We start from the raw sequence: 24,484 nt of genomic DNA, 5'->3' as shown, positions 1-24,484 counted from the left end.
GATGGTGTTTAACAGGAGTACACTGATGTACTAAAAACACTTAGAGGGGCCGGCGCAGCGGCTCACTTGGTTAATCCTCCGCCTGCAGTGCTAGCATCACATATGGGTGCTGGGTTCTAGTCCCGGTTGCTCCTCTTCCAGTCCAGCTCTCTGCTGTGGCCCGGGATGGCAGTGGAGAATGGCCCAGGTGCTTGGGCCTCTGCACCTGCATAGGAAGGCCAGGAAGAAGCACCTGGCTCCTGGCTTCAGATCAGCGCAGCACTGGCCTAGGGGCCATTTGGGGAGTGCACCAACAGAAGGACGACCTTTCTCTCTGTCTCTCTCTCTCTCACTGTCTATAACTCACCTGTCAAATAAAAAAGTAAAAACACTTAGAGCAGTGACTGATGCATAATGAATTCCAAGTCACTGGAAGTTATACTCCCTAACATCGTGTGTGTTTTAAGGAGGCTGGGTGAATATCATGGCAAATACATGTTGTTGTGCTCTTTCTGAGTCTGCTAAACACTTTGTGTGTAGTAGAACAAACTCAGGTTACTTCATGGGTAACTCTCAAATTTCGGTGCTACTGATTGAAAAATACAGTATGAGAGGGAGAGCTGAGTGGTTCTGGGTAGTACTTAAAATTTTTTAGGTTGTGTGGAGCAAGATTAAGGCAGATTTATTAAAGAAAAAATAAGCATGACCAAGGGGAATTTGATAGTTTCTGCAGTGTGATGAGCAATAACCATTTTCTCTCTATCTCTCTCAATTCTGATCTATCAATCTATTGATCTATCTATCTATCTATAACTTATCTAAATGTATGTAGCATTGTGAGATGAGATCTATTTTTGGGATTCATAAAAGTATGGAAAGAGATATAAGAAGAGATTGTGTAAGAAACCCTTCCCTCAGGACACATAATCTCAAGATTTTAGGCAAATTATGATTGTAGGTAGTGATTCAGCCCTTGATATTGGGCATGTATATACCCTACCATCCATACTCTTGATGTTTATATCTGTCTCTAGCCTACAAACCTGTGAAAAGGGATAGATCTGCTGTTATATTGTCCTTAGCCCAGCTGGTCGGCATCCAGCAGGGCTGTAATTTACATATAAAGACTTCTGCGCAGATCATGCATGCGTCGTGGAACAGTGCCCTCTACTGTGCACGAGGGAGATACGCAGCTAGCGAGTGCTGGGGCTGCAACAGCCAAAGGAAGCTGCTCGGTGTGCTGGAACCCTGAAGGCGGTTTGAAGTGCCAGCTGTTGCACCTGTAGCTAGTCTCAGTGTGCGAGGGGCTAGTCAGCTTATTTAGTGTGTAGCCTGTTATTTTCCCTCTCAGTCTAGCAAATCCTGGACCTGATATTTCCTATTGGACACTGGCATGGGCATTATTTCTTTATTTTTTATTAGGACTCATCAGATGCATATTTGCTATGTCTACCTTTCCTTCTCTCCCCATCAAGAACTCTTACTATGTCTTCATTGTTGTATCCCCAGCACCTTACAGCACTAGGAGTTTAGCATATGTCCTTTCCCCTCTTTCTTTGAATCATGATCAGCATGAAATCTTTATTCTGAGCAATAATTGTTTGGAAACATAGATGTATGGAGATATGGGCTACAGATAGTTAGTTGATAATAGCATAGAAAATCCAAATCTGACCATAGAAATGAATGATAGCTCGAATGCTGCCTTTGACCTAACTAATGCCTCTCCTTTGCTCCATGGGCAGAGCTTCCAGAAGAAAGTGGGAAGCACCTGGAAGGGAAGGTGTGCACCTTGGAGCCTTCCTTGGAGAGAATCCTCAGGGCCTGGCCTCTGGTGGGGTGCATCTCCAGAGAGCAGGCTGATTTCTTGGACAGAGGGCATCTTAGGGTGGCAGGGGAGGCGGAGGCAGAAACTGGAATTGATCTTGGCCCTTTAGGAATTGGGCCCTGGAGCAGAACCCAGGATATCTGAATGGAAGGAAAGGTGCACCTTGAGTCTGGCTCTGGGGTCCTAAACACAGGGGCATCCTTGGCTGTCCTTGACACTGAAGAACGGGATCCACTTGTCTTGACAAAACACACAGAGTATGTGGGATCTTGGGGCACTTAGGATGTAGTCAGAGAGCCTGGTTTTCTGATTCCTCTTGTCTTAGCAGAATTACTAATAGTGTTCCTTTCTAGTGGCAGCGTGTCTCCATAAACTCAGTAATATGCTCACCTTGGGCAGGCCCACTTCTCAACAGTGACACCATGTGGCCTCAAGGTGCAATAGCTGTGGACCCAGGAGTCAGGTTTGTTCTAGATCCTGTGGAAGCCAGGGTGACCCCTGTCCTGGATTTCAGAGCTGTCAGGGCCCCTGGAAATTAGGGAAGAAGGGAGACTATAGCAGGGAGTTTGAATATATTCTGTTAATAAGGTGTCCAGGTACTTTTCAGCAATTTTAATGGGTGTGACCATTTAGAGGTGACCTCAGTTTTGTGAAGCAGTTTGTACCAGTCATGGGCTGTTTACTTGAGAGACCTTTAGCTTTGGATACCTGCTTATTTACACGTCTTGTATATCGAGCTCTTTGCAGTGATTTTCCAATATCTCAGTGTATGATCTTGAGATATCATCATTTTTGCTGCTAGGAAGAAAACACATGAAGTGAGGTACAGCTTTAGGAATTCATTTAATTGCTGGAGTTTAGACATTAAGTGTGCATCTACTTCTGCCTGGCCAGAATCCTGTCCCCTTATCCTGTAACAGAGCCATTGTTCCTATAGAAAACTCGTTCCATATAATTTAGGTGGCGCTGATCCCTGAGTCATGTCTCAGTGACCCTTCTGTAGAAATAGCATTTTCCAGCTTTGTGTGGAAAACTGTGAACAGCACAGAGATTTTTGTTGCAATTGTGATTTAAAGCCAAAATCAGTTGTACCCTCTTATATCTTTGGGGTGAAAGACTTGGGGGAATAAACATCCATGTACCTCCCCTGTTCCTTAACAAGGGGTTGGATGTACAATTCCTACTTGACCACTGAAGAGTGCTCTCATCCCTTTGGCCACGCTGATTGAGAGACAGGGGCAGGCAGCTGACCTTAGATAAATCAGTTTATGTCCTCCTCCAGGCTGTACCACTGGAGCTATGGGGAAAGACTGCTTCATTCTGCTGTGGTTGCACATCTGGTCGTATGAGATTTAGCCACCTTGCCACTAAAAGGAGAATGGCCATCCAGGAGAAAGGAAGAGTCAAAGCCCCAGGGACATTGCTTTGAGGCTTCTGGATCCAGCTTTGCCTGAAGTCATGGACTTTGTATTTTATGAGGATGCCCATACCTGCATATATGCATATGTAAATTAGATTAAGCTGAGGTCAATTACAGCCTAAAAGTGAAACCTCATGTAAGAAGTGAGCAGTCTTCTGCATTTCAGGGATCCAGTCTCAAATCTCTGGGATTAACTGGAATAATCAATCAACTCTTAACTTTCCTTAGCATTTATGTAAATTCAAACATGGTTGTTTTACTCTGAGGTGCTGTTTGGCTTATCCACATAGGCACAGACACCTATTGACAGAACTCTTTACTGGGCAAGGTTAGTCTTGGAAAGGCGACATGGAGAGGGAAGGTAGAGGGGAAGGCTGAGGGCAACCTCTTCACTCCGCAGGAGTCGCCGTCTCCCATCCGCACTGGCCTCTGTCACTCGCGGATGTCTGTCGGGCTCAGTGAGGCAGCATGTCCTCTGTCTCAAGTGTGAGGGATGGGAAGAGGAAGCAGCGTAGCTTCCACAGGATGCCCCTGCTCAGTATCTTGGGCAGGATGTCGACAAGGAGATCTGGATTTATAAAACTTAAGTGGAAAAACACGTAGCCCAGCAGTCTGATGAAAAATAGGATAGTGAAAAAGACGTAGCGAAAAATTCTGAAAGGAGAAAGCCAAGAAAACAGCTTGAGGTTACCAAAGTTGTACTACAATAGTCATACCTGAATGATACTCAAATGTTACCCATTAATTGTTGTCCCTTTATGAAGGCATTCTCTACCCCTGTGCTGGCCTGTCAGTTATTCTCTCCCTGTCACTCTTTTATGTTCTTTGTAGGACTTGTCACTATCTAAAATAGTCTTGTTCCCTTGCTTTTGGTTTTGTTGTGGCAGATTATTTTCCAAAGTGGTTCCATGAATTTATCCCTCACCAACAAGGTAGGTGTTTCTGGGGAACCACATCTTCTCCAACACTTTGCTGATGAACTGGGTATAAAGTAATATCACTTTGCTGTCCTTGTTTGCATTTCCTTGGTGGACAATGATGCCGAACATTTGTTTACAGGTTTACTAGCCTTATCTGTATCCTCTTGCCCATTTATCTTCCAGATAGTTTGAGCTTTCTTTCCTGATTTATATGGGTTCTTTATAAGTTCTTGATATCATTTCCTGTTGTGTGTATTGTTATATATTCCCCCAACTTTGTAACTTTCATTTGCTCTGAAGTGATTAAAAAAATTCCAATTTTGAAAATGTCTAGTTTGCCAATGTCTCTTCTTTTATTAGAACCCATGTCTTCTGTGTCCTATTTGAACAACCATTCCCTACTCCAAGGCCTGAAAGCTATTCATGTTTTCTATTGAATGTTGCTGGTGGTTTTCAGATGTAGCCACAAATTCTGTGTCACTCTTTCTCTGAAGAGGTTTCCCCTCCGTTGGAGTGTGGATTGCAACAAGTGACTCACTTCCAAATTACTGAAGATGCGGAAGGCACTGTCTGTGGGTTCCTAGACTACGCTGTAAAGGCCTCGCAGCTTCCTCCTCGCCCTCTGGAGGAAGTCAGCTGTCATGTTTAGGACACCCACACAGCCCTATGGAGAGGGCCGCATGCTGAGCAACGGAGGCCTCCTGCCAGCTCCCAGAGGACGTTACCACCCGTGTAAGTTACTGTTGAAATAGAACCCCTGGCCTCAGCCAAGCCTCAAAATGACTTCAACTTCCCTCAAGGTTGTAACTGCAACCTCAGGACAAACCCTGAGCTAGAACCACTTGGCTTAGGGGATCACGGATTCCTGACCCACAGAAACTATGGCCAGGAATCACAGAAACTGTCAGATAGTGTTTGTTGTTTGAAACCACTAAGTTTTGGAGTCATTTGTTATGCGGGGATAGATAAATAATTCAGTTTCAAAAATTTTTTTTTTGACATGTAAGGCTTTAACACATTCAGGATTGCTTTTTTTCTATACTGTTTATGGTGACTAATCTTATTTTTTTCCTTTTATGGCTAATAAATTTTTTTCCTGCTGTTTTCGATTAAATAGTTCTTCCTTTTGCATCTGACATGCAATTGCCACCACACACCAAAGTTGTCTAAGTGCTTTGTTTCTGAGCCCTTTGCTTTATTTTTTTTAATTAATTAATTTATTTTTAAATTTTTGACAGGCAGAGTGGACAGTGAGAGAGAGACAGAAAGAAAGGTCTTCCTTTTTGCCGTTGGTTCACCCTCCAATGGCCGCCGCGGTAGGCGCGCTGCGGCCGGCGCACCGCGCTGATCCGATGGCAGGAGCCAGGTGCTTCTCCTGGTCTCCCATGGGGTGCAGGGCCCAAGCACTTGGGCCATCCTCCACTGCACTCCCGGGACACAGCAGAGAGCTGGCCTGGAAGAGGGGCAACCGGGACAGGATCGGTGCCCCGACCGGGACTAGAACCCGGTGTGCCGGCGCCACAAGGCAGAGGATTAGCCTAGTGAGCCGCGGCGCCGGCTGCCCTTTGCTTTATTATGTGGTCAGTTTTCCTTTTCCTGGGCCCATAGCACATTACTGTTGTTGACATTGCTTCCTAGTATGGCCTCATCTCTAGAGGAGCATGTTGCCCACTCCCTGGTCTTCTTTGAAATTGTCCAGGTTATTTTTAACCTTTTACTCTTCCATGTGCTGCATAATTTAGGCTCATTTTTACTCAGTTCCATAAAAAACTTTTTGGGGGATTTGATTAGAATTGAAATGAATTCACTAATCATTTGGAGATGATTTATATCATTGTGATAAAAGGTTTTCTGTCCATGGTCATGGTATTTCTCTCCTTTCATTCATGTTATCTTTACTATTTTCTATACATTTCTACAGACTTTCCTCTGGTGGTCTTACTGTCATCAACTGATGAATTATGAATTCCCTGTGGATTTCATATGACTTTCAGGAACCAGCCCTCATTGCTTCTTTCCTGTAGTTCCTGTACTTAGCTGTGCTCGGCTGCCTCCTGCTTTAGGAGAAATTTACTACCCACCCCTGCTCGGCAGTCAAAAACAGCCGCACCTTCTCCACCAAGTTTCTCAAATGTTTTCCTAGGGTTGATCTTGGTGACAGTGACCCAGAATTCATACCAGTGCAGCATTTTGTTCAGAATTATAGTTAGAGACCCTCTTATAAACCCTTTCCTCCAAGTTTCCCTAAAACAGGTTATAATATCTATATTAAGTATAGTTAATATCATCTACTATTTTTACATAGAATATATAATATACATTCCCAGGGGAAAATCCCAGGAATAAGCTAGCTTTCTTGTTTCTTGAGTTGCTGCCCAGTATACCAGGGCTGCACAGGATAACTGGAGCAGAACAAAGGGAAAGACTCTGGGGTTGACAGGATGAACTGGGTTTGTGAGGTTCCCTCCCTTCAGCTCCCAATGAGGCAGAAAATCCTTTCCCTGGGCATCCGCATAGTTAGTCCATCATTGCCAGGCACTGCATGTTCACGGGTAAGAGTGGCGGCAGCCTAGGAGTTCTGAAGACCATTCTGCTAGTTGTTTCACAACGTTGTGTTAGGGATATGAAGATATGTGGTACTTCATTTATCGTGTGTGAAGGGGTAGTTTCTTTTTGCTAAGTTTTCCAGACAATTGGAGCTGACCTTTAAGCACCCAAGATTTCATCCTCACCATTTTGATGGAACACTTTCTAAGTCATATTTCATACCACTTTGAATATATGTTTCTCTATGCCTTCTTAAACAGGTTATATTTAACATAATTTGACCTTTTCCTGAACATGCGGGGGTTTCATGAATACTAATTTTACTTTGCTATCGCAGTGATTCCCTCAGGACTAATACCCACTCAGGTGTTTGAATGTTGAGTTCTTTTTTCAGTTTAACAAGTATTTTTGAACAATTATTGTGTGCTGGATACTGTTAGGTGCTCTTTGCACAGTCATCTTCTCTGTCTTCTATGTGCTGTTAGGCAGCGATATTCTTGCAGCTAGCAGTTCTCTGCCCATTTCAGATCTACTGATGCTACTGGGAAAGTGTATACTTCAAGCTAACTGCAGTGGTTAAAGGAAACCTTTTGAAATTTGCCACTTCTCTTTGAAGTGATAAGATTTCTGCTTCTCATTGCTACTAGGGTATTGGCTTCTGACAATGGAAAGCTGAGATTATGAGTTGCCTTTGGACTATGGAAGTCATTTAACACTAGAACTGAGAATGTATAGTCAGTGACACAAGTTTGCTGACTTGAACCTGTGTATGTGTGCGAGAGAGAGAGAGAGAGAGAGAGACAGAGAGAGAGAGAGATGGTTGTATAAGGTTGCACATGTCTGGATTTTGCTCTCTACCAGAATGCCTAGCTAGAGCCCTCAGTTTTCCAGGAAGTTTACTCCAAGATATTCTACTTACCTTTTACAAAACTCTATTGCCTTCTTTCTGATAGAATTGCACTAGGAAAGGAAGAAAGGACATTTGTCAAAACAATTTCTTTCAGCTATCATCTCTGTCAAATAGTATTTAGTAAGCTATTAGGTAAATGTTATGTTCAGAAAACACTTTATAATTCTTTTTAGGTGCTTAAGCATGTGTAATTTGTGAAGATGGAAATTTTTATGTTTTTGATTGTTATTCTATTACCTTCTTACATGCTGAACACTAAATTGTGTGAGTAGTAAGAGGCAGAAGCAGTACAGAACCTCTGTCCTTGAATTCTTCAGTTTTTGCCCTTTGAACTCTACCTTCTGCCTTCTACTCAGCCCACGACCCTAGAGAAGCTTATAGGCTATGAAAAGCCAGAATTACAACCTAAGGGAGAAGTCTTAGAAGCTATAAAAATCAAAGGACGAGGATAATCTCAGATTTCTGTGGCATCCATCTTCTAAAATATTTTCTGGTATTTCATTGTCCTTCTAATTTCCTTGTAAGATAAAAAGGAAGGGGAATTATGGTCACATTTTAGAGCCACAGAAATTATTGTAATTGGAAACCTTCCAGATGACAATTTAGTTGCACAACTTGAGTTGAATAAAATGCGGTGCCAGACAGCCAGCTGTGCAGACAGCCCCTCTGTAAAGTTGCTCAAATGTCACTGAGGTTTTGACCCATCGTGGGACTCTGATGAGCTTGATTAAGACAATTCTTTTTTGTCTGCTAGGTGGTTGGAAGGAATACTTCGATGAGCTACCAAGGATAGATGGCTGAAAAAGGAGGCCTGTCTTGATTCCAGATAGATGCCTCCAGTTAATTTTAGGAGTTTTAATTGCTGAGTGAAATATACAAGCATGGGGCCTTAATGACTTGTTCAGAATAATGTTCCTTCTTGCTTTCATTCTGAAAATAATGGAAACATAACGCTGGACAGGGTCTAACATATATCCAAACCTCTGGATGATCCCAGGATAATGGATACTGGTTAACATTTGATTTTAAGTGAAGATGAATTCTCTTGTCTGAGATGATTAAGATCACTTCCCTTGACTACATAAAATTTCTGTTGTCAACTTTGGATCTAGAGCAAATATATATTATATGCAAATATACATTACAAAGTTAAAGATTAACAAGGGTTATCTTTTAACCCTATCTGCTTGCAGGTTAAGAGGACTAGTGCCTTGTTATTCAGCTGTCCCATCTCCTCAGACTTTTGCATGTGTACTGATGACTTCATGATGTTAAATATGAACACTGAAATTATATCATGTAAAAGCAATGGCTTCCTGTGTTTTATCACACAGGCCAACTCTGATTAGATGGTCACTGATGCCTGGTGCTCTGTATTATGAAAGGTTTGGGACTGGTTAGAATCATCAGGATTGTGATTGTGGGCGATGGGAGGAGTGGTGTCTGTGCCAGGCACCAGCCTCCTTGCTATAGAATATGCCTTCCATGTGTGTTCCTTCTTGCTTTCATTCTGACTTAGCTTAGGTCTTGGGCTAGTTTTAAATGAATTTGTCACTTCTATGTCTGTAAAAGAAGGAAGTGGGCTGTTCCTTAGCATCTTCTTTGTTCAGGGTTGGAATGGTTAACTATAGTTAGTATTATTCTTAGAAAATACACATGGGAAGATTGGTTTTGTTGTGGCAGCTTTAGAGTTTTGGGAACTCATTTGAAACACAGTGGCACTGAGGAAAGCTGAAGAGGGAATGCAGTGCTTACCTCATTACTTTGGCTGCTACATTCTTTTCTTGCAGAGTTCATGCTCAAGACTTTTGATCTAGGGGGAAAAGAACCCAGACAGAGGGTGAATGAAGTATACTCAGAAATGGTGTACTTGAACACAGTTTTATGTTCTAAGAGCAGCACTGCCCAATATATTCACTGGCTATATGTATTTATTTAAATTTACATTATTTAAAATAAAAATTCGATGCCTGGCACTGTGGTGTCATAGATTTAACCACCACTTTCAACCCAGCATCCCATCTCATAGTGCTGGCTTGAGTCTGGCTGCTCTGATCCAGTTTCCTGCTAGTGTGCCTGGGAAGCCTCAATTACTTTGATCCTTGCCACAAATGTGGGAGACTCAGATGGAGTTTCTGGCTCCTGGTTTTAGCCTGGCTGTTGTGGCCATGTGGGGAGTAAGCTAGCGCGTGGATGATTTCTCTGTCTCTCTATGTCTCACTCTTTCAAAAAAATTAAGTATAATAGGTATTTACAATAAAATTTCAGTTCCTCAATCACACTAGCCATCTTTCTAGTCTCACTAGTCACACGTAGTTAGTAGGTACCTATTGAATAGCATAGGAAGTTCTATTGGGCAACCCTGTTCTAGAACTTTAGCTTAACTGTCAAGCCATAACCTAATGCTCAGTAAGGATCTTGACAAACTTGTGTCTTTCAGTAGCAAAGATCTCCAAGCACTAGTACCCTGGCTCTATGCCACAGTTTGTGATAGGCTTATTTAGAGGCTATAAATGCAGATTTGGTTTCTTGTTCTTAATCTCAAGATTCTAAAATATTAAATAAATATAAATACTGCTTAATATTTAACATACAGGGGCCAGCACTGTAGTGCAGTGGGTTAAAACCCTGGCCTGCAACTCCAGCATCCCATATAGGTGCTGGTTTGAGTCCCAGCTGCTCCATTTCTAATCTAGCTCCCTGCTAATGCACCTGGGAAAGCAGTAGAGGACAGTCTAAGTCCATGGGCCCCTGCACCCATGTGGGAGACCTGAAAGAAGCTCCTGGCTCCTGACTTCGGATCAGCTCAGCTCAGCTCCAGCCATTGCGGCCATTTGGGTACAGTGAGGATCAGGTAATGATGGTAAAGCTTTGGTTTTGGTTTCTCACCATTTGGACTCATGACAAACCTAGGGAGTATTGTGGGGAGGACTTTTCCTTTATTTATCATTTTTTACTTTTAATGTTCATAGTTTAAAACGATGTAAAGCTCTGAGTTTCCTAATTTGGTAGCTGCAGTGTGTATCTATAGATTCATTTCATGCTTATCCCATGTGGCTGAATTTCCATACATTTGAGGGAAGTAACATATGAGTTTTAGGGCCTTTCTATGAAGTATAATGAATTCTCTCCTTATCATGTGCCTGGTCACTGATTCTTTTTAAAGTACCTGTTTCTGCTCTTAATATAAACCCAAATACTGATGTGATAATGTGATGGAATTACAAGGGGAGATGTGTTTCTGAAGTCTTTTCAGAAGGCTGGGAGAAAAACTATAATTGTGAAGTTGGGGTGGTCAAGGAGACTCAACCGGATCAGTAACAGCGGGAAACACCTATGTGATGCTGGGCTTGTTCAACTCCAGAAAGGAATTGGTCTGAAAAAGGTTTGCTCTGACTCAGGCTGAGATGGAGTTACCACTAAAACCAGGATGTTCCTTTGTTTGCCAAAGCTCACACTTCTCTCTCAAGGAACCGAGTCTCTAGTTCTTCTTCTATTTTCCTCAGAGTTTCTTGGTACTTCTTCAAAGAGAAATAAGGAAGCACAGTTACTACTTAGAAGCTGTGTGATTTTTCTAAGCACAACACATACTTTTTATTATGATGCACCATGAATGTTTGATTATCCCACAGCCATCTTTCTGTGTTAATAGAGACCACTCGGGGCCAGTGCTGTGGCACAGCAGGTTAAAGCTCTGGCCTGCAGCACTGGCATCCCATCTGGACACTGGTTCTAGTTCCAGCTGCTCCTCTTCTGATCCAGCTCTCTGCTATGGCCTGGGAAAGCAGTGGAAGATGGCCCAAGTCCTTGGGCCCCTGCACCCATGTGGGAGACCCAGAAGAAGCTCCTGTCTCCTGTCTTTGGATCATCTCAGCTCCAGCCATTGTGGCCATTTGGGGAGTGAACCAGCAGATGGAAGACTCCTCTCTCTCTCTCTCTCTGTCTCTGTCTCTACTTCTCTGTGTAACTCTGTCTTTCAAGTAAATAAAAATAAATCTTTTAAAATATATAGAGTTCACTCACCACCCCTTGTGCTCTCTCAGTATGTCTCCCATTGGGTAGATTACCAGAGTAATTGGGATTACAAATAGCAGAAGTGCTCACTGTTAATTTAAAAGCACAGAGATTGGGAAACCAGGGAAGTAACTGTCTATTAAAGGACAGTAGAGTGATATTAGTAGTGGAGTGCTAATGACTTTAAAGTTTCTTTGCAGTACCACCCGGAGGAGTTAAAATTGTTTTAGCCAGTATTTTTTTTTAAAGATCTTGGTTCCATTTCCTCTGTACCTTAACAGGCCCTTTGTTATGCTTTTACCAAGAATATATACCTTTATGCAGAGGGATTGGTCTTCACAGAGCTGGGCCACAAATGCATAGTCCTCCATCACCTGGGGACCCAAATTTCTCTCAGTAAATTGCTATAAGAACATTATACTTATTCCTTCCTGTGCATCCCAAACCATAAATGTGGTCTTCTTATTGCTCTAAATATGGCTTTTGCTAGACATATGAATTAATATTTCTCTCTCTCTCCTGTTTTAAGGATAAGCAAGCCATATTTTACAGTCCAAATGGGAATTATTTGGGGGCAGTTGGGAGAGGAACAATACTGTGTGGAGGACACCATACAAAACAACTGTACTAAATGTTAAAGAGAAGGTAACCTAAGGGATTATATACATCTTGCTTTTCTTTATCTCCTCCCTAACCCCACAATGATCCTGGTTCTGGAACCTTATTATAAGTCAATCATTTAAGGAATGCATTAGATTGGCTGACTGAGAATCAAGTTTCCCTTTCTTGGGGAGAAATAATATTGAGGTTCCTGTTGTTACCTTGACCAGGTCCTTCTCTTGATCTGCACAGGAAGCTTCCAGTTGTTGTAACTTAACCTATAAGAAAGGAAAGAGACCCAAAACTTAGCAAGGTGACCCTGCACAGGAATGGAATGCTATCTCAAAGACTATCTCGTGGCTGTTGAAGAGCATGAGGACACACAAGCAGACGTCTTTTTGAGGGAGGAGTTAAACTACTTTATGCATTTTGCAGCTGCTTTACAAATCTGCTCTTCTACAGCATTCATTTGGTGCCACCATCACCCCAACCTTAAATTTTTATCTTCTGTCTTCTGTGTAGCCATTTCTCACAAAAACAACATCAGTCTTTGAAAATCTCACTCTTGCTTTTCCTGTTCGATGATCAGTTAGAATCCAAGGTTTTTGCTCATTCCTTTCTTCCTCCCTGTATTCCTCCTTCCCTCTTTCCTTAAATAGTTGGTGAAAGATTATTCTGCATCAGCCACTATACTGGAAGGAAGGGGGAGGGAGAGTATAGCACTGAGGATACAGGGGTGAACCTGTCTGTAAGCCCATCTGTGCTCAGAGAGCTGACATTCTTAATTGTGGGAAGTCACAAACGAGTCCCCGTGATTATGCCATGCGGGAAGTAAAATGACAGTGATGGTGGTGGTGGTGTGCAAGGCAAGTGTGACAGGTGGTGGTCGGTGGCTGGCAAAAGCCTTGCTCATGAAATGATACTTGAACTGGAATTTAAGCAGAAATATTAGCTAAATGGAAGTATCTTCCAAGACCAAGAAGTATCTAGCCAAGACCATGACCATGAAGAAGAGGTGTGACTGTTGCACTGGGAAGACTGGGCAGAGGGAGATGAGGAGGTGAGAGGTAGGCAGAGATTTGATTATGGAGGGACATGTAGCATCTAGAGAGCATTATTACAATTATAATAAGAAGCCAGGAGAGGGGTTGAAGTAGAAAGACACACTCTGATTTGTGTTTTTAAAGCAAAGTCATTTCTGTATATGGAAAATGGATTGTCTGAGCGTAAGGGTAGAAGCAGCTAGACTAGTTAAGAGGCTCCTAAAGTTGTCCAGATGAGAGGTTATGATGGCTTGAAAAAAGGTAATAGCCATAGTAGCTGAGAAGAATTGAAGCATTGGGGGTATGCTCTGGAGCTGGAACAGATATAAATAGCCTTCTTTCTATTTTAAGCTCTATTGTTTCCACTCTCATCCAGGTACCTCTATTTCACATCTGGACTCTACACAGTTACTCCCCTGTCCCATAAATTACATGCATGGCTGGTCCAGCCACATGTGCTAAAAGCTATGGTTTCAAGCCAATGGTGTGAATCACAAGTGGTGGAAGCAGGCACCGCTTTAGGCTGTGAAAAGATTGCCAACATACAAGAGGACCCTAAAGCAAAAGTGGTGCTATATATTTCTGAGAATTAGAGATACCACCTGAGAATTCTGTAGAACATATGGGCAAAATAGAGTAGTTCAAAGAGTTAATAATGTACTATAACTCTTTGAGCCTAGACTGACTGCTGCCAGCAAAAATAATTTCCATGATTCCGAGAAATGCTGGGACTTTATCAGCTCAGCTCACTTCACATAGCTGGGAAGCCAGACTTAAAGTGCCACTACTCATTCATGGCTGGGTTTACCATCAGAAAAAAAGTGTTTTGAAAAAAAAGAAAATATCCTGGGGAGAAAAATTATTTTCTGGACCACTGCAGTCATATGGCAAGTGTAGCAAAGGGTCTTAACAACCTTTTCTAGACTTAACTACAATTTCTTCCTGAGATATATATATATATATATATGGATAATATATTTTTATATATATGTGTGTATATATATATACATATATATACATATATATATTAGGTTCCTTTGCTTTCTTTCCAGAAAAGTTTCCTAAAGAGTACAGTCAAGCAAGCTTCCTTGATAGCTTTAGATTTCCTGTTTGTGGTCATCAACCCCAAACTTGCCAGGTGCAGTTAGGTAAGTAGCTCTCCACACTCTTTATTTTCTATTTATATTTTCAGTGTATACAAATCTTTAGAGGCATCATACACTGGAAAGTGGAGGCTTTAGAAGGCCAGGAGAGGTTAGGGAAGGCAAAGGCAAAGATGTAATTCTGGAGAAAGGGTTGAGAAAGAATTTTATCCACTCTCTGAATTACAATAAAGTCTCCAATTCTTATTTTTTTGATCTGACAGGATATGGATGACCCTGGGTCCGTAACTGTGGAACACAGAGTGTCAAAGTACATTTGATATGCTTAGCAGGTAGAGGTACTAAATACTCCTATTTACTACTTGAATGAATCTTTCCCAGACTGGAGTCAGTGACAGGTCTGAATTGTCTCACACTCAGTAGATGTAAAAAATCCTAGTTCTGCCTCTATTCATTCATATATATACCTCAGCCAGACTTTTAAATAATGACTTTACAATTAGGAGATTTTTCAAAGTTTTAGTTATCCAAAAGAGAAAAGATTATTTTTCATACACTATTTCATCTAATCCTCACACTGTGGCTGGGAGGAAATGGTGATATTGCCCAATTTTACACACCAAATTAAGTCCTGGGGCCAGGATTTAAAGTAGGGACTTTGATCACCACAAATCTAATATGCATCTGTGACCTACTCTTCCTAATAGAAGAGAGAATAAAATTTTATTTCAGAGTGAAACTCCTTATTCACCAATGGCAGAGAAGAGTTTAGCACCCACTGGCTCAGGTGTAAGCCTGACCTGGATGAAAACTACATAGAGTTTTGTTTCAATGTTGGTGATTCTTCCCAACCTGGCAGGTTGTTTCCTGGCCACGTAGTCCAAGCCCATGCAGAGTGCTTTTGACTGTACCTTTGACTCTTCAGGGGTTTCATCTAGATTGCTTTGTTCACTCTTGGTTATCTTCTGAGATTTCCTTGTAAGCTATAGTTTCAGATAAAAACATACATTCAAAAATCCATTAAATAAGAAAAGTATAGGAGGCAAAGATTCTATGGTGTGTAGGGGATCAGGAACCGGGATTGAGAAGAGTTGCCAGGAGATGGTCCCTTGGTGGTACTTGGTGCCCTGCGTGGGAAATTTTCTGTTCTACCTCCATCTTCTCGCTAGTATTGGCCACCAGACTAGAGCCCTCTCAAGGCAGGAGTACTTCCCTGAACATCTAATTTGTGCTGGGTTACTCGGGGTTGCATGGATGGGTCAGAGAGTGGATTAATTATAGGAAGTCCACTGTGTTCTGAAGAGGGGTTGAAGTAAAGGAACTGTCCAGACAGGGAAAAAATTAACCTCTCACCACCAAAGTCCCATCAATCACTTCAACAGAGTGTCTGTTGGAATCCATTTTATTGTGTTTGGAAAAGGAACCAATGGGATCACTAAATACCTCATGCACTCTTTTACCTTATGCCTGCAGGGAAATCCATGGCGTTGAGGTTATGAGCCTCAGCCCCAGGAAAATGGGTCATAGAGTAGGACCCACTCCAAGCACAGGCCTCTTGGACATGTGGCTTTTCCTCTGTGATCACTTTCTCTCCCTTGCCTCTTTGGTTAGTTGGGCTACTGTAGGAACACACGAGGCCCACCCTACCTTTCTTTGAAGTTCTGTTATGCTGTGGACCAGAGTCTCGTTCTTCCTTTCCTGTGGACAAAAACAGAGTGCAAGTCTGGACACTATCATCTGTTCTTAGTCAAATGTTGTCCACTTCATCCCAGCAAGATTTTCCTTTAAGAACTCTACCTTACTTGCATAATGTTATGTGGATTCGCCTATGGTTTGATCTCAACATATGCACACAAACTCACAAGAGATACAGATGCCCACCTGTGGGGCTTCCCAGTTTTAAACATTACCAAAGAAACCCTGCCCTCCATACCTCCTCTTCCTTGCATGGACACATTCTGTCATGACTCAAAAAGAAGAGACTAGCTTATTTGACAGTTGTGGAGGGACAGGATGAGAAGTGAAATCTATTAAATAGCTCTTCCCAGTTTCTTGCTTACCAGTCTGGCTGTTTCTTCTTCCAGCTCCTGCAAGGCTCTTTCCCTTTCCATTGTGGTGCAGTTCTCCTTCTCCCACTCCTCATCTTCTGCCGAGTCTCCAGTCTGGGTGATCTTACTTTCCAGCCTGGATGACACAAGCATGCTCCATGAGGACTCATGATTGGCAGTTTCAGAACTGATAAAACACAGATATCAATAGTAAGGGTACTTCAAGGGTACTTCAACATGTGAACCTCACGTTGGAAATCCTTCTTTCCTGGATCCACAGAATCAGAGTAACTTTAAAACCTCCAAAAATAAAATCTGCCTGTGTCCTACATCAAGCAACCCAGTGTTCTATCAACTCAGGTAAGTATTGTCCAGTCTGTTAGAGACCTTTAGAAATCTTTAGAGATCTTCTTGGAATTTTCTGTGTTTCAGCCTTTGAGCCAAAGAGAAATGATGAAGAATTAAGAAGTTTGCTGAAACACAAGATATAGGTCTCTAGAAGGAAACTGAGCTTTTATCTTTTCTCTGTGGCTCCTGCTTTTGAACTGGAGCTTCCTTCCTAGAGCCGGTGTACTCACCTCTGAACCTCACTTTCTTTCTCATGGATTTTGAGAAGCAGTTCCTGATTTGCTTCATCTATTCTCTGCATATCCTTTTCAAGGTCCATGTTCAAACTGATAATGTTCTTCTTTGACTGGGCCAATCTTAAGATTTCCATTTTCTCTGACCTACAGAACCAGCCCCCAAAATGAACAAGAGTCAAAGTTATCTTAAGCTCAAAAACCATTGGATCTTAGGCAATACCTAGAAAATATGCAGCTCATTAACTTTGCTTTTTTCTGAGAGCCTACCTTTTCTTTTTCATTCTTGAGAAATCTTGTTTTTAATCATGCTCAGTAATTTGTTTCAGTAGTTCTCAACTCAGTCAGTGAGGGAGATCTTTCCCAGGTTTTCCCTCCAAAGTGCTCAGGTTTTATGAAAAGTTTTGCTCCCTAGAATAGCTTCTTGCATTGGAGAGAATTGTTTTCTTAACAATCTTTTCTTAGATAAATTGTTCACAGAACCTACCCATGCAGTATACTTTCATTGAACATTTTTATCTAGGGACAGGGCATATTATTTCTGACTGGGCTTGGCTTCATGGAGAAACACAAGAGGTTTCCACGAGCCTGGTAGAATTCCAGCGTTTCTTGCCTCAGCACTTCTCCACTTGCCTGATGCAAAGTTTGAGGCTTTACCGTGAGAGTTATTCCACTGAGCACACATGGTTATGCTCTAGGCATAGAGTCTAAGGAAGCAAACATCTTTTTTTGAATTAAATTTGAATGAAATTATGGTAACTCTAGGGAAGTCTAAAAAGCATACCTGGCATATGGGAAACTCCCCCAAAACTTCTTTTTCTTGCATGTAAATTACTTCACTGGTTTGTGTTTGAATTAATTACCTGGGAGTAAGGAAGTCAGAGCAAAGGACTTTTGTTTTGGGTAGGAATGAAGGCTGATATTGGAAAGTAAAGTCCTATCTTGGAAGGACTGACTTGGATGGGGTATTTATAATAACTTTCACTTCAAAAGGGCATTGAACGCTTGTGAAGGGTGCAGGAGGGGTGACGGATAGTAGTAGAAAGGGAGAGGAAGACTGGAGGATGAAGGAATGTGTCAGTAATACACATGCCCCACACCATGGTCCCTGGATGCAGCTTTCCATAATCATGGTTACTTACTCAAAATCTAGCTGATCTTCATTGCATTCTTCCATCGTGGATTCCCTAAAATGCCAGCAGAGAGATACCTAATGATTTAGGGAAATGGATGTATTCTTGAAGCACAAAGTAGCGAAGAATCGTTAAAACCAGAAATCAAATTAACAGGTTCCTCCCTCCACTCCAACATTTTGGCCATGACAAAACCCAGCCTTGTGATTCTTCTGTCCATGATCAGATTGTGCTTTGTTAAGAATACAAGGATAGTCTTGGACAGTCCAATATGTGACCTTCCACCTGATATATTCAGAGAAAGTTTACCAATACAAAACTCTTTGGAAATTAATACAAGACAGGAGGAAGAAACAGAGATCATCAACTGTTCTTAGGTCCCTTTTTGCACTAGGCCCCATTACTTTCCTTAAGGCCCCAGAGGCATGGATGTAGGTGTATGACTGCCCTGAAAAGTAATCCCTTCCCGCTGGAAGAATTTCCAGATAGGTAGATCCATTGTATTAAAGAGGTCTTAAAACCGAGCAAAACTAAATTAACAAGGACTTTGTTTATCACTCCGCCCCTTTGTTTCCTCTTTTTCTCCATTCTTCTACAAACTCTACCTCCCTTCTGGTGTGTAGTGTCTTCCTGATCCTGCCCTAGTCAGTTAGCTTCTGAAGAGTCTAGTCTTTCTCCACGGGAACTATCCAATGGAATCTCAGAACCTCCAAGTGGTCATGATTCTGCTGTTGGCATAGGGTGGGTGGGGCAGCATGTCACAGTGGGGGTGGGTGGGTGGCCAGGTTTCTCATCCTGTGTACAGAGTTCAGAGGCTCTGGCTGCATGGCTCTCATGACTAAGTCTGTCCTAAGCAGCAGTAGGGTTTTTGTTTTTTAAGATTTATTTGAAAGTCAGAGTTACAGAGAGAAGGACACATACACACACACACACACACAGAGAGAGAGAGAGAGAGAGGCAGAGAGAGAATGAGAGAGAGAGAGGGCTTGCATCTCTGGTTCACTCCCCAAATGGCTGCACTGGCCAGAACTAGGCCAGGCCAAATCTAGGAGTCAGAAACTTCATCTTGATCTCCAACATGGATGCAGGGGCTCAAGTACTTGGGCTATTTTCCACTGCTTTCCCGGATACATTAACAGGAAACTGGATTGGATATGGAGCAGGCATTTTGCAGGTGGTGGCTTAACTCACAAGGCCAGGCCTCAGTAGGTTTAATGGGCTTGATTTCTGGGCAGCACTAAGAAGAAGCCTCTCTTTATTTCTCTGGCATATAGGAGTCCCTTCCTGCTGAAATGTAACTAAAATGGGAACTCTGGATCCTGTGGCCAGTAGTCAGATGTCAACCTGTGGCCTATTAACTACTCAATCATTCAACAAATATTGAAATACTGAAAGAGCACCTATGACTGTGAGGCATTGTTCTAAGCTTTAGGAAGAAAGAGTAAATAAAATGCCCCAAATGTTTGCCTCATGGAGTTTACATTCTAAGGCATGTGTTTGTGTGTGTGTTGGGGGGTGGGGTTGCGGGGAATGAGGAGGGGTAGGGAGCAGGAATCAGGGAGCAACGAACACAAAGTATTTGGTATGATACAAGAGAATGCTATGAAGAAGCAAACAGGTAAAAGGAACAAGTAAAGTTTAGTGAGTGTGTGTGTGTGTTTTGTGAGGGGGGATGGGAGGGAGGGATGGGGAGGTTGTAATTTTAAATCTGGTGGTGCAGAGAAAGAAGCTGAAAGAGCATGCCCAGACTTGGCACTGGGGTGCGGATGTGTCAGGCGGCTTGGTGGACAAGAGAAGACCTTGGGTTGTGCTGAGGTGGACAGAGAATGCAGCAGATCCAGAAGTATCAAGATGTGCCATGAAGACCTGAAGCCTTTCCTGCCATGCCTCACACATACACACATAGGTTTCCATGCACCTGGCACCATGCAGGGAGCGGAGATCCCTGGATGGAGAGAATCTTCCTAAAAGGCTGAGAATGACCCAAAGGATTTTTACATTGGGAAAGTCTGTGATATTTCAAAGTGAGTCTTTTCTGCCGGTTTTAGGATTAGGAGCAAAGGGGAAGATGGGATCAGTGCAGAATGTAAAGGATCAGTTTCTGTTCTCCTGCATGTATATACAGTTGGGCAGATTCTGCAATTTGTAACTTTCCGTGTGTCAGACTCAGGAGAACCTGTGAAGTTTCAGATCTCTACTTAATAAGGACCACAGTGAGTTGATTTGTGAGCCAGAGTGACTTCTTAACATACTGTAGTTTCTAGCAAACTATTTGTAAAATTAATGGCCTCTGATGACCCCCATTACCGTCTCCCTTCTTCCTGAAAGAAGGCATTTCATTGCTTTATGAAGCTGTACACAGAAGAGTAATTAAGTAACAATTCAGGCCAATGGCCTCTCCCAGGAATTAATGGTAGGGAGAGTTCATTAACCCCAGCTGGTTATAGCTTCTCCAGGAAATACCCTGGACAAGGTTATCCTAGCTAGTTAATGGATTGGTTAGGGACTTTAACTGGGACAAACATAAAGCTCAGCCTCCTTCCTGAGGAGCCTTTCTCCTTGAGGGGCTACCAAGGCATCCCGGTATGAGGGGCAGAACCCAAGCCCCAGGCCGTGTGTGGGAAGAGGACAACAGATTGCTATCATCGGAATTGTTAAAGCAAGGTAAAAACAGGACCTTGAGGGCAAATGAAGGTCTGTGATATAAGCCTCCCTGCTATTCATGAGATGGTTTGATTAACACCCAGTGCAGCTGCAAAGCAGCTGCTTTCGCCTTGTTAACTTTGCGGTGCACCAGAGTAGCTGGGAGACATTTCACCTTTCCCTCGGCAGCTGCCTGCTGCCCGCAGCATTGTCGCCTTTGTGCAGGAGGCTGTTTGAAAACACCTGCTCTGTTTCAGGCTGGGCATTCAGACTCTGTTTGCTAGGCTTTTGCCCTTATGCTGCCTGGGCACCTGCCAGGTACTTGAGCTCTGAATGGAAGTCACCCAGGCTCTGGCCCTTGTGGCTGCCCCAGAGAGATGGAGAGCTAGTTCTTTTGCTCACTTCTCTTTGTTCTCATTTCAAATTTTGGCAGATTTGTCTTGGTATGTTTGGTAAATGAGCCTTACTTTAAGGCTCACAGACAGCCAAAATTTTGAAACCCCATTTTGATCAAGTTTCTTTGAATATAGACTCAAATATGTTATTTGTATCTCTTCATTATGGGCCTAGGTATCTTAATCTTTGTTCCAGTTCTTGACCCCACATAATAAGAATTCAAAGTCAAGGCATCCATATAGTGCACAGAACAGAATTTATTTAAGGGAGAAAGAGTGAGCATGCATTCATACGTGAGTGTGGGCCATCCTACATGGATACCCATCACGATGGGCTAGAGCGTTGCCTATGAGAGAGGAGGCTTGAGAAGGATCCCTAGCATGGTCAAGGGCAAAACAGCCCCTCCTCCACTATCAGTTAACGAGGTAAGGGGTAGTGCCTAATTGTAATAAATAAGTAAACGGGGTGGAGTGTTTTAGTATGCGTGAAGCTTTTGGATTTTTATGGTGCCTCCACGTGGATGTTTAATTTCCATGTGGCCGTCATGGCGTCTCCTCCTTTCTGGACCCAGATGAGACACAGGTGGATCCTGGGAAGGTTAGGTGTGTTAAATTGACAGGTAAAGGATAAAGTTACAATGCCAAGCTGGGAAAAATTCCAGCTTATATCTTTCTATCTATTCCCTGCCTGGTTTCCCCATATCACTGTTTTTTATTTTTGGTGACTATTTCTGTACAAACTGCAGGCTCATAAAGTCTCTTCTTTGAATTTCCTTTCAGAGTACTGAAAGCAGAAACTTGAACTAAAGTAATATAATGAAATAGAGCCAGAGGGGGAGATAGGAACAGAGACAGACAGAAGCCAATGTGACCATTAGTTAATATTGTCATTTGACCTAAATCTAATTTTTTTTGCTGACTTGTAATTCTGTTTAATAAAATTTAATAATAAATTGCATAGTTTGAACTGTCACAATGTTTTCAAATGTATCTCATGTTCTTGCTATTATAGTAACAATAAAAGATTAAATCATGAAAGTTCATCAAGAGGCTCTTATGCATAGCAAAGCAGTATATTTTCCCAAGTGTTATTCTGTTTTTATTTACAAACCATCTTTAGAGTTCTCATATATAGAGGTGTTATTGTTTTTTTTTTTTCTTTTTGCCTAAGATTTTTATGACCATGCCCCAGGTTACTTCACTTTCTTGATAATTATCTCTTCCATTACTGCATAAATTCTTGAGTGATAATATTCATAGTTGTCTTACCATAACGGTTCTTATAAGACTACTTACTTGTTTCATTTGTGTCTTTCCAACTAGACCTCAAGCTTTTGAAGGCCAAGAAAGTGGCCTGGACTTTCTTTCTTTCCTTTCCTTTCCTTTCCTTTCCTTTCCTTTCCTTTCCTTTCCTTTCCTTTCCTTTCCTTTCCTTTCCTTTCCCTTTCTTTCTTTCTTTCTTTCTTTCTTTCTTTCTTTCTTTCTTTCTTTCTTTCTTTCTTTCTTTCCTTTCTCTTTCTTTCGTTGTTCGTTCTTTCTTTCTTTCTTTCTTCCTTTCTTCCTTTCTTTCTTTTCTTCCTTTCTTCCTTTCTTTCTTTCTTCTTTTTTGACATGCACAGTTAGTGAGAGAGAGAGAAAGGTCTTCCTTCCATGGTTCACTCCCCAAATGCCCACTAGGGCCGGCACGCTGCGCTGATCTGAAGCCAGGAGCCAGGTGCTTCTCCTGGTCTCCCATGTGGGTGCAGGGCCCAAGCACTTGGGCCATCCTCCACTGCCCTCCCGGGCCACAGCAGAGAGCTGGACTGGAAGAGGAGCAACCAGGACAGAACTGGTGCCCCAACCGGGACTAGAACCCAGGGTGCCGGCGCCGCAGGTGGAGGATTAGCCTAGTGAGCTGCAGCGCTGGCCTGGACTTGCTTTCAGGGCTGCCACGAGCAAGTGCTGCAACCTGGGTGGCAGACACAGCAGAGGTTTCCCTCCTTACACTTCTGGAGGCTGCACGTCAAGAGCCTCATTTTTTTTTTTTTTTTGAGGTTCTTGCTTTAATCACACCTTGTTTTATATTAAATTTGCTTCTCTAGTTTTTTAAAATTTGCAATTGGAAAACGATTGCTAAGTGGAGGACTCTTAGAATACCTAGAGGCCCTGTAGAAGATTTCACTCTGATGTAACAGAACTTGATCCTTGTTCCTCAAATCTGCTGATGCTGTGTTCTCTCTACCATAGGAGTATATGACTTGGATATGGCTTAGTATGTCCCCAGAGGGTTATGAGCTGGAAACCGGTCATCAGTGGGTGAGGAGGGAGGGTGGGGGGAACCTTTAAGAAGTGGAAACTCGGGCTGGTGTTGTGGTGTAGCAGATTTAACTGCCACCTGAGATGCTGCATCCCATATTGGTGCTAGTTTGTGTCTGGCTGCTCCACTTCCGATCCAGCTTCCTACTAATGGCCTGGGAAAAGCTGTGAAAGATAGGCCAAATGCTTGTACCCCTGCCACCCATGTGGGAGACCCAGATGGAGCTCCTGCCTCTTGGCTTTGACCTGGCCTAGCCCTGGCTGTTGTGGCCATTCTGGGGAGGGAACCAGAAGATGGAAGCTCGCTCGCTCTCTCTCTCTCCCCCTCTCTTTCTCTTCCTTTCAAATGAATAAATCTTCAAAAAGTAAAAAAAAGATGGAACTTAATACAATGTGATTATGCTATTGGGGCTCCTCTTGAAAGAGATTAAGGCAGTTCTCATGGAGCCCAGTTACTCTTTAGAGATTGATTGTTATAAAGGAGCAGACCTGACCCCTGCTGCAGTCTCTGGCTTCCCATCTCACTCTGTGATCTCTCCCTTTAGCACACACTCCTGACATGATGCTGTCTCCCCTGGGAAGCAGCCTCAGCAACCCTCAACTAGAGCTGATGCCATCACTGTGCTCCTGAACTTCCAAAACTCTGAGCTAAAAGTACCCGTTTTCTTTATATATTACCCGGTATCACATATTTTGTTATAGCAATTTAAATGGACTGATACATACAGTAAATATGTACATTTAAATTTTCTTATTAGTCCAAATTAATAATGATAGAGATTTTAGAGTATCTTCTGCTTCACCAAGTATTCTATTGGGATATTCTGACCACAAATGACTTACAATTAGCTTAGCTTTGACTACATATTCCATCACTTTTCATGTGATTGACATTTTGTGAACACCCAAAATGTAATGATCTAGATTATGAGATAACCGCAAAATGACCTGACTGCTGTTTCCTAAGGGAGGTAGACATACATTTAGTCAGTGTTACAAGGTGACGAATGTTACAATGGAGGCAG

The 24,484-nt window shown here is 42.5% G+C and overlaps 1 protein-coding gene across 1 annotated transcript; it reads right to left on the bottom strand.

Annotated features, from left to right (window-relative positions):
- Positions 1–3,682: 3,682 nt before the first annotated feature.
- TMCO5A (transmembrane and coiled-coil domains 5A) lies at positions 3,683–18,125 on the bottom strand. Its single transcript, XM_062206627.1, has 11 exons — positions 18,094–18,125; positions 16,991–17,140; positions 16,425–16,548; positions 16,012–16,062; positions 15,276–15,347; positions 12,440–12,496; positions 11,933–11,992; positions 11,061–11,125; positions 9,360–9,417; positions 7,614–7,654; positions 3,683–3,881 (listed from the first exon to the last, which is right to left on the bottom strand). Exons 1-11 carry the CDS (start codon positions 18,123–18,125, stop codon positions 3,683–3,685), a joined length of 909 nt encoding a protein of 302 aa, XP_062062611.1.
- Between the last annotated feature and the right edge of the window lie 6,359 nt (positions 18,126–24,484).

This window comes from Lepus europaeus, chromosome 11 (genome assembly GCF_033115175.1).
Source record: "Lepus europaeus isolate LE1 chromosome 11, mLepTim1.pri, whole genome shotgun sequence".
NCBI lineage: Eukaryota > Metazoa > Chordata > Mammalia > Lagomorpha > Leporidae > Lepus > Lepus europaeus.
The sequence above is the reverse complement of the archived record's forward strand: the minus strand, read 5'-3'. Positions and strand labels throughout refer to the sequence as shown.

Bases quoted from the DNA above. Each gene is read 5' to 3' on its own strand.
- TMCO5A (XM_062206627.1), bottom strand. From the start codon at position 18,125: ATGATTATGGAAAGCTGCATCCAGGGACCATG. The intron at 12,497-15,275 runs GTACAGTCAAAA...CCTTTCTTATAG, and splicing joins AAACCCCTGAAGAGTCAAAG to GTTAAGTTACAACAACTGGA. The intron at 9,418-11,060 runs GTGAGCTTTGGC...TTTTCCCCCTAG, and splicing joins CGGTTCCTTGAGAGAGAAGT to ATCAAAAGTCTTGAGCATGA.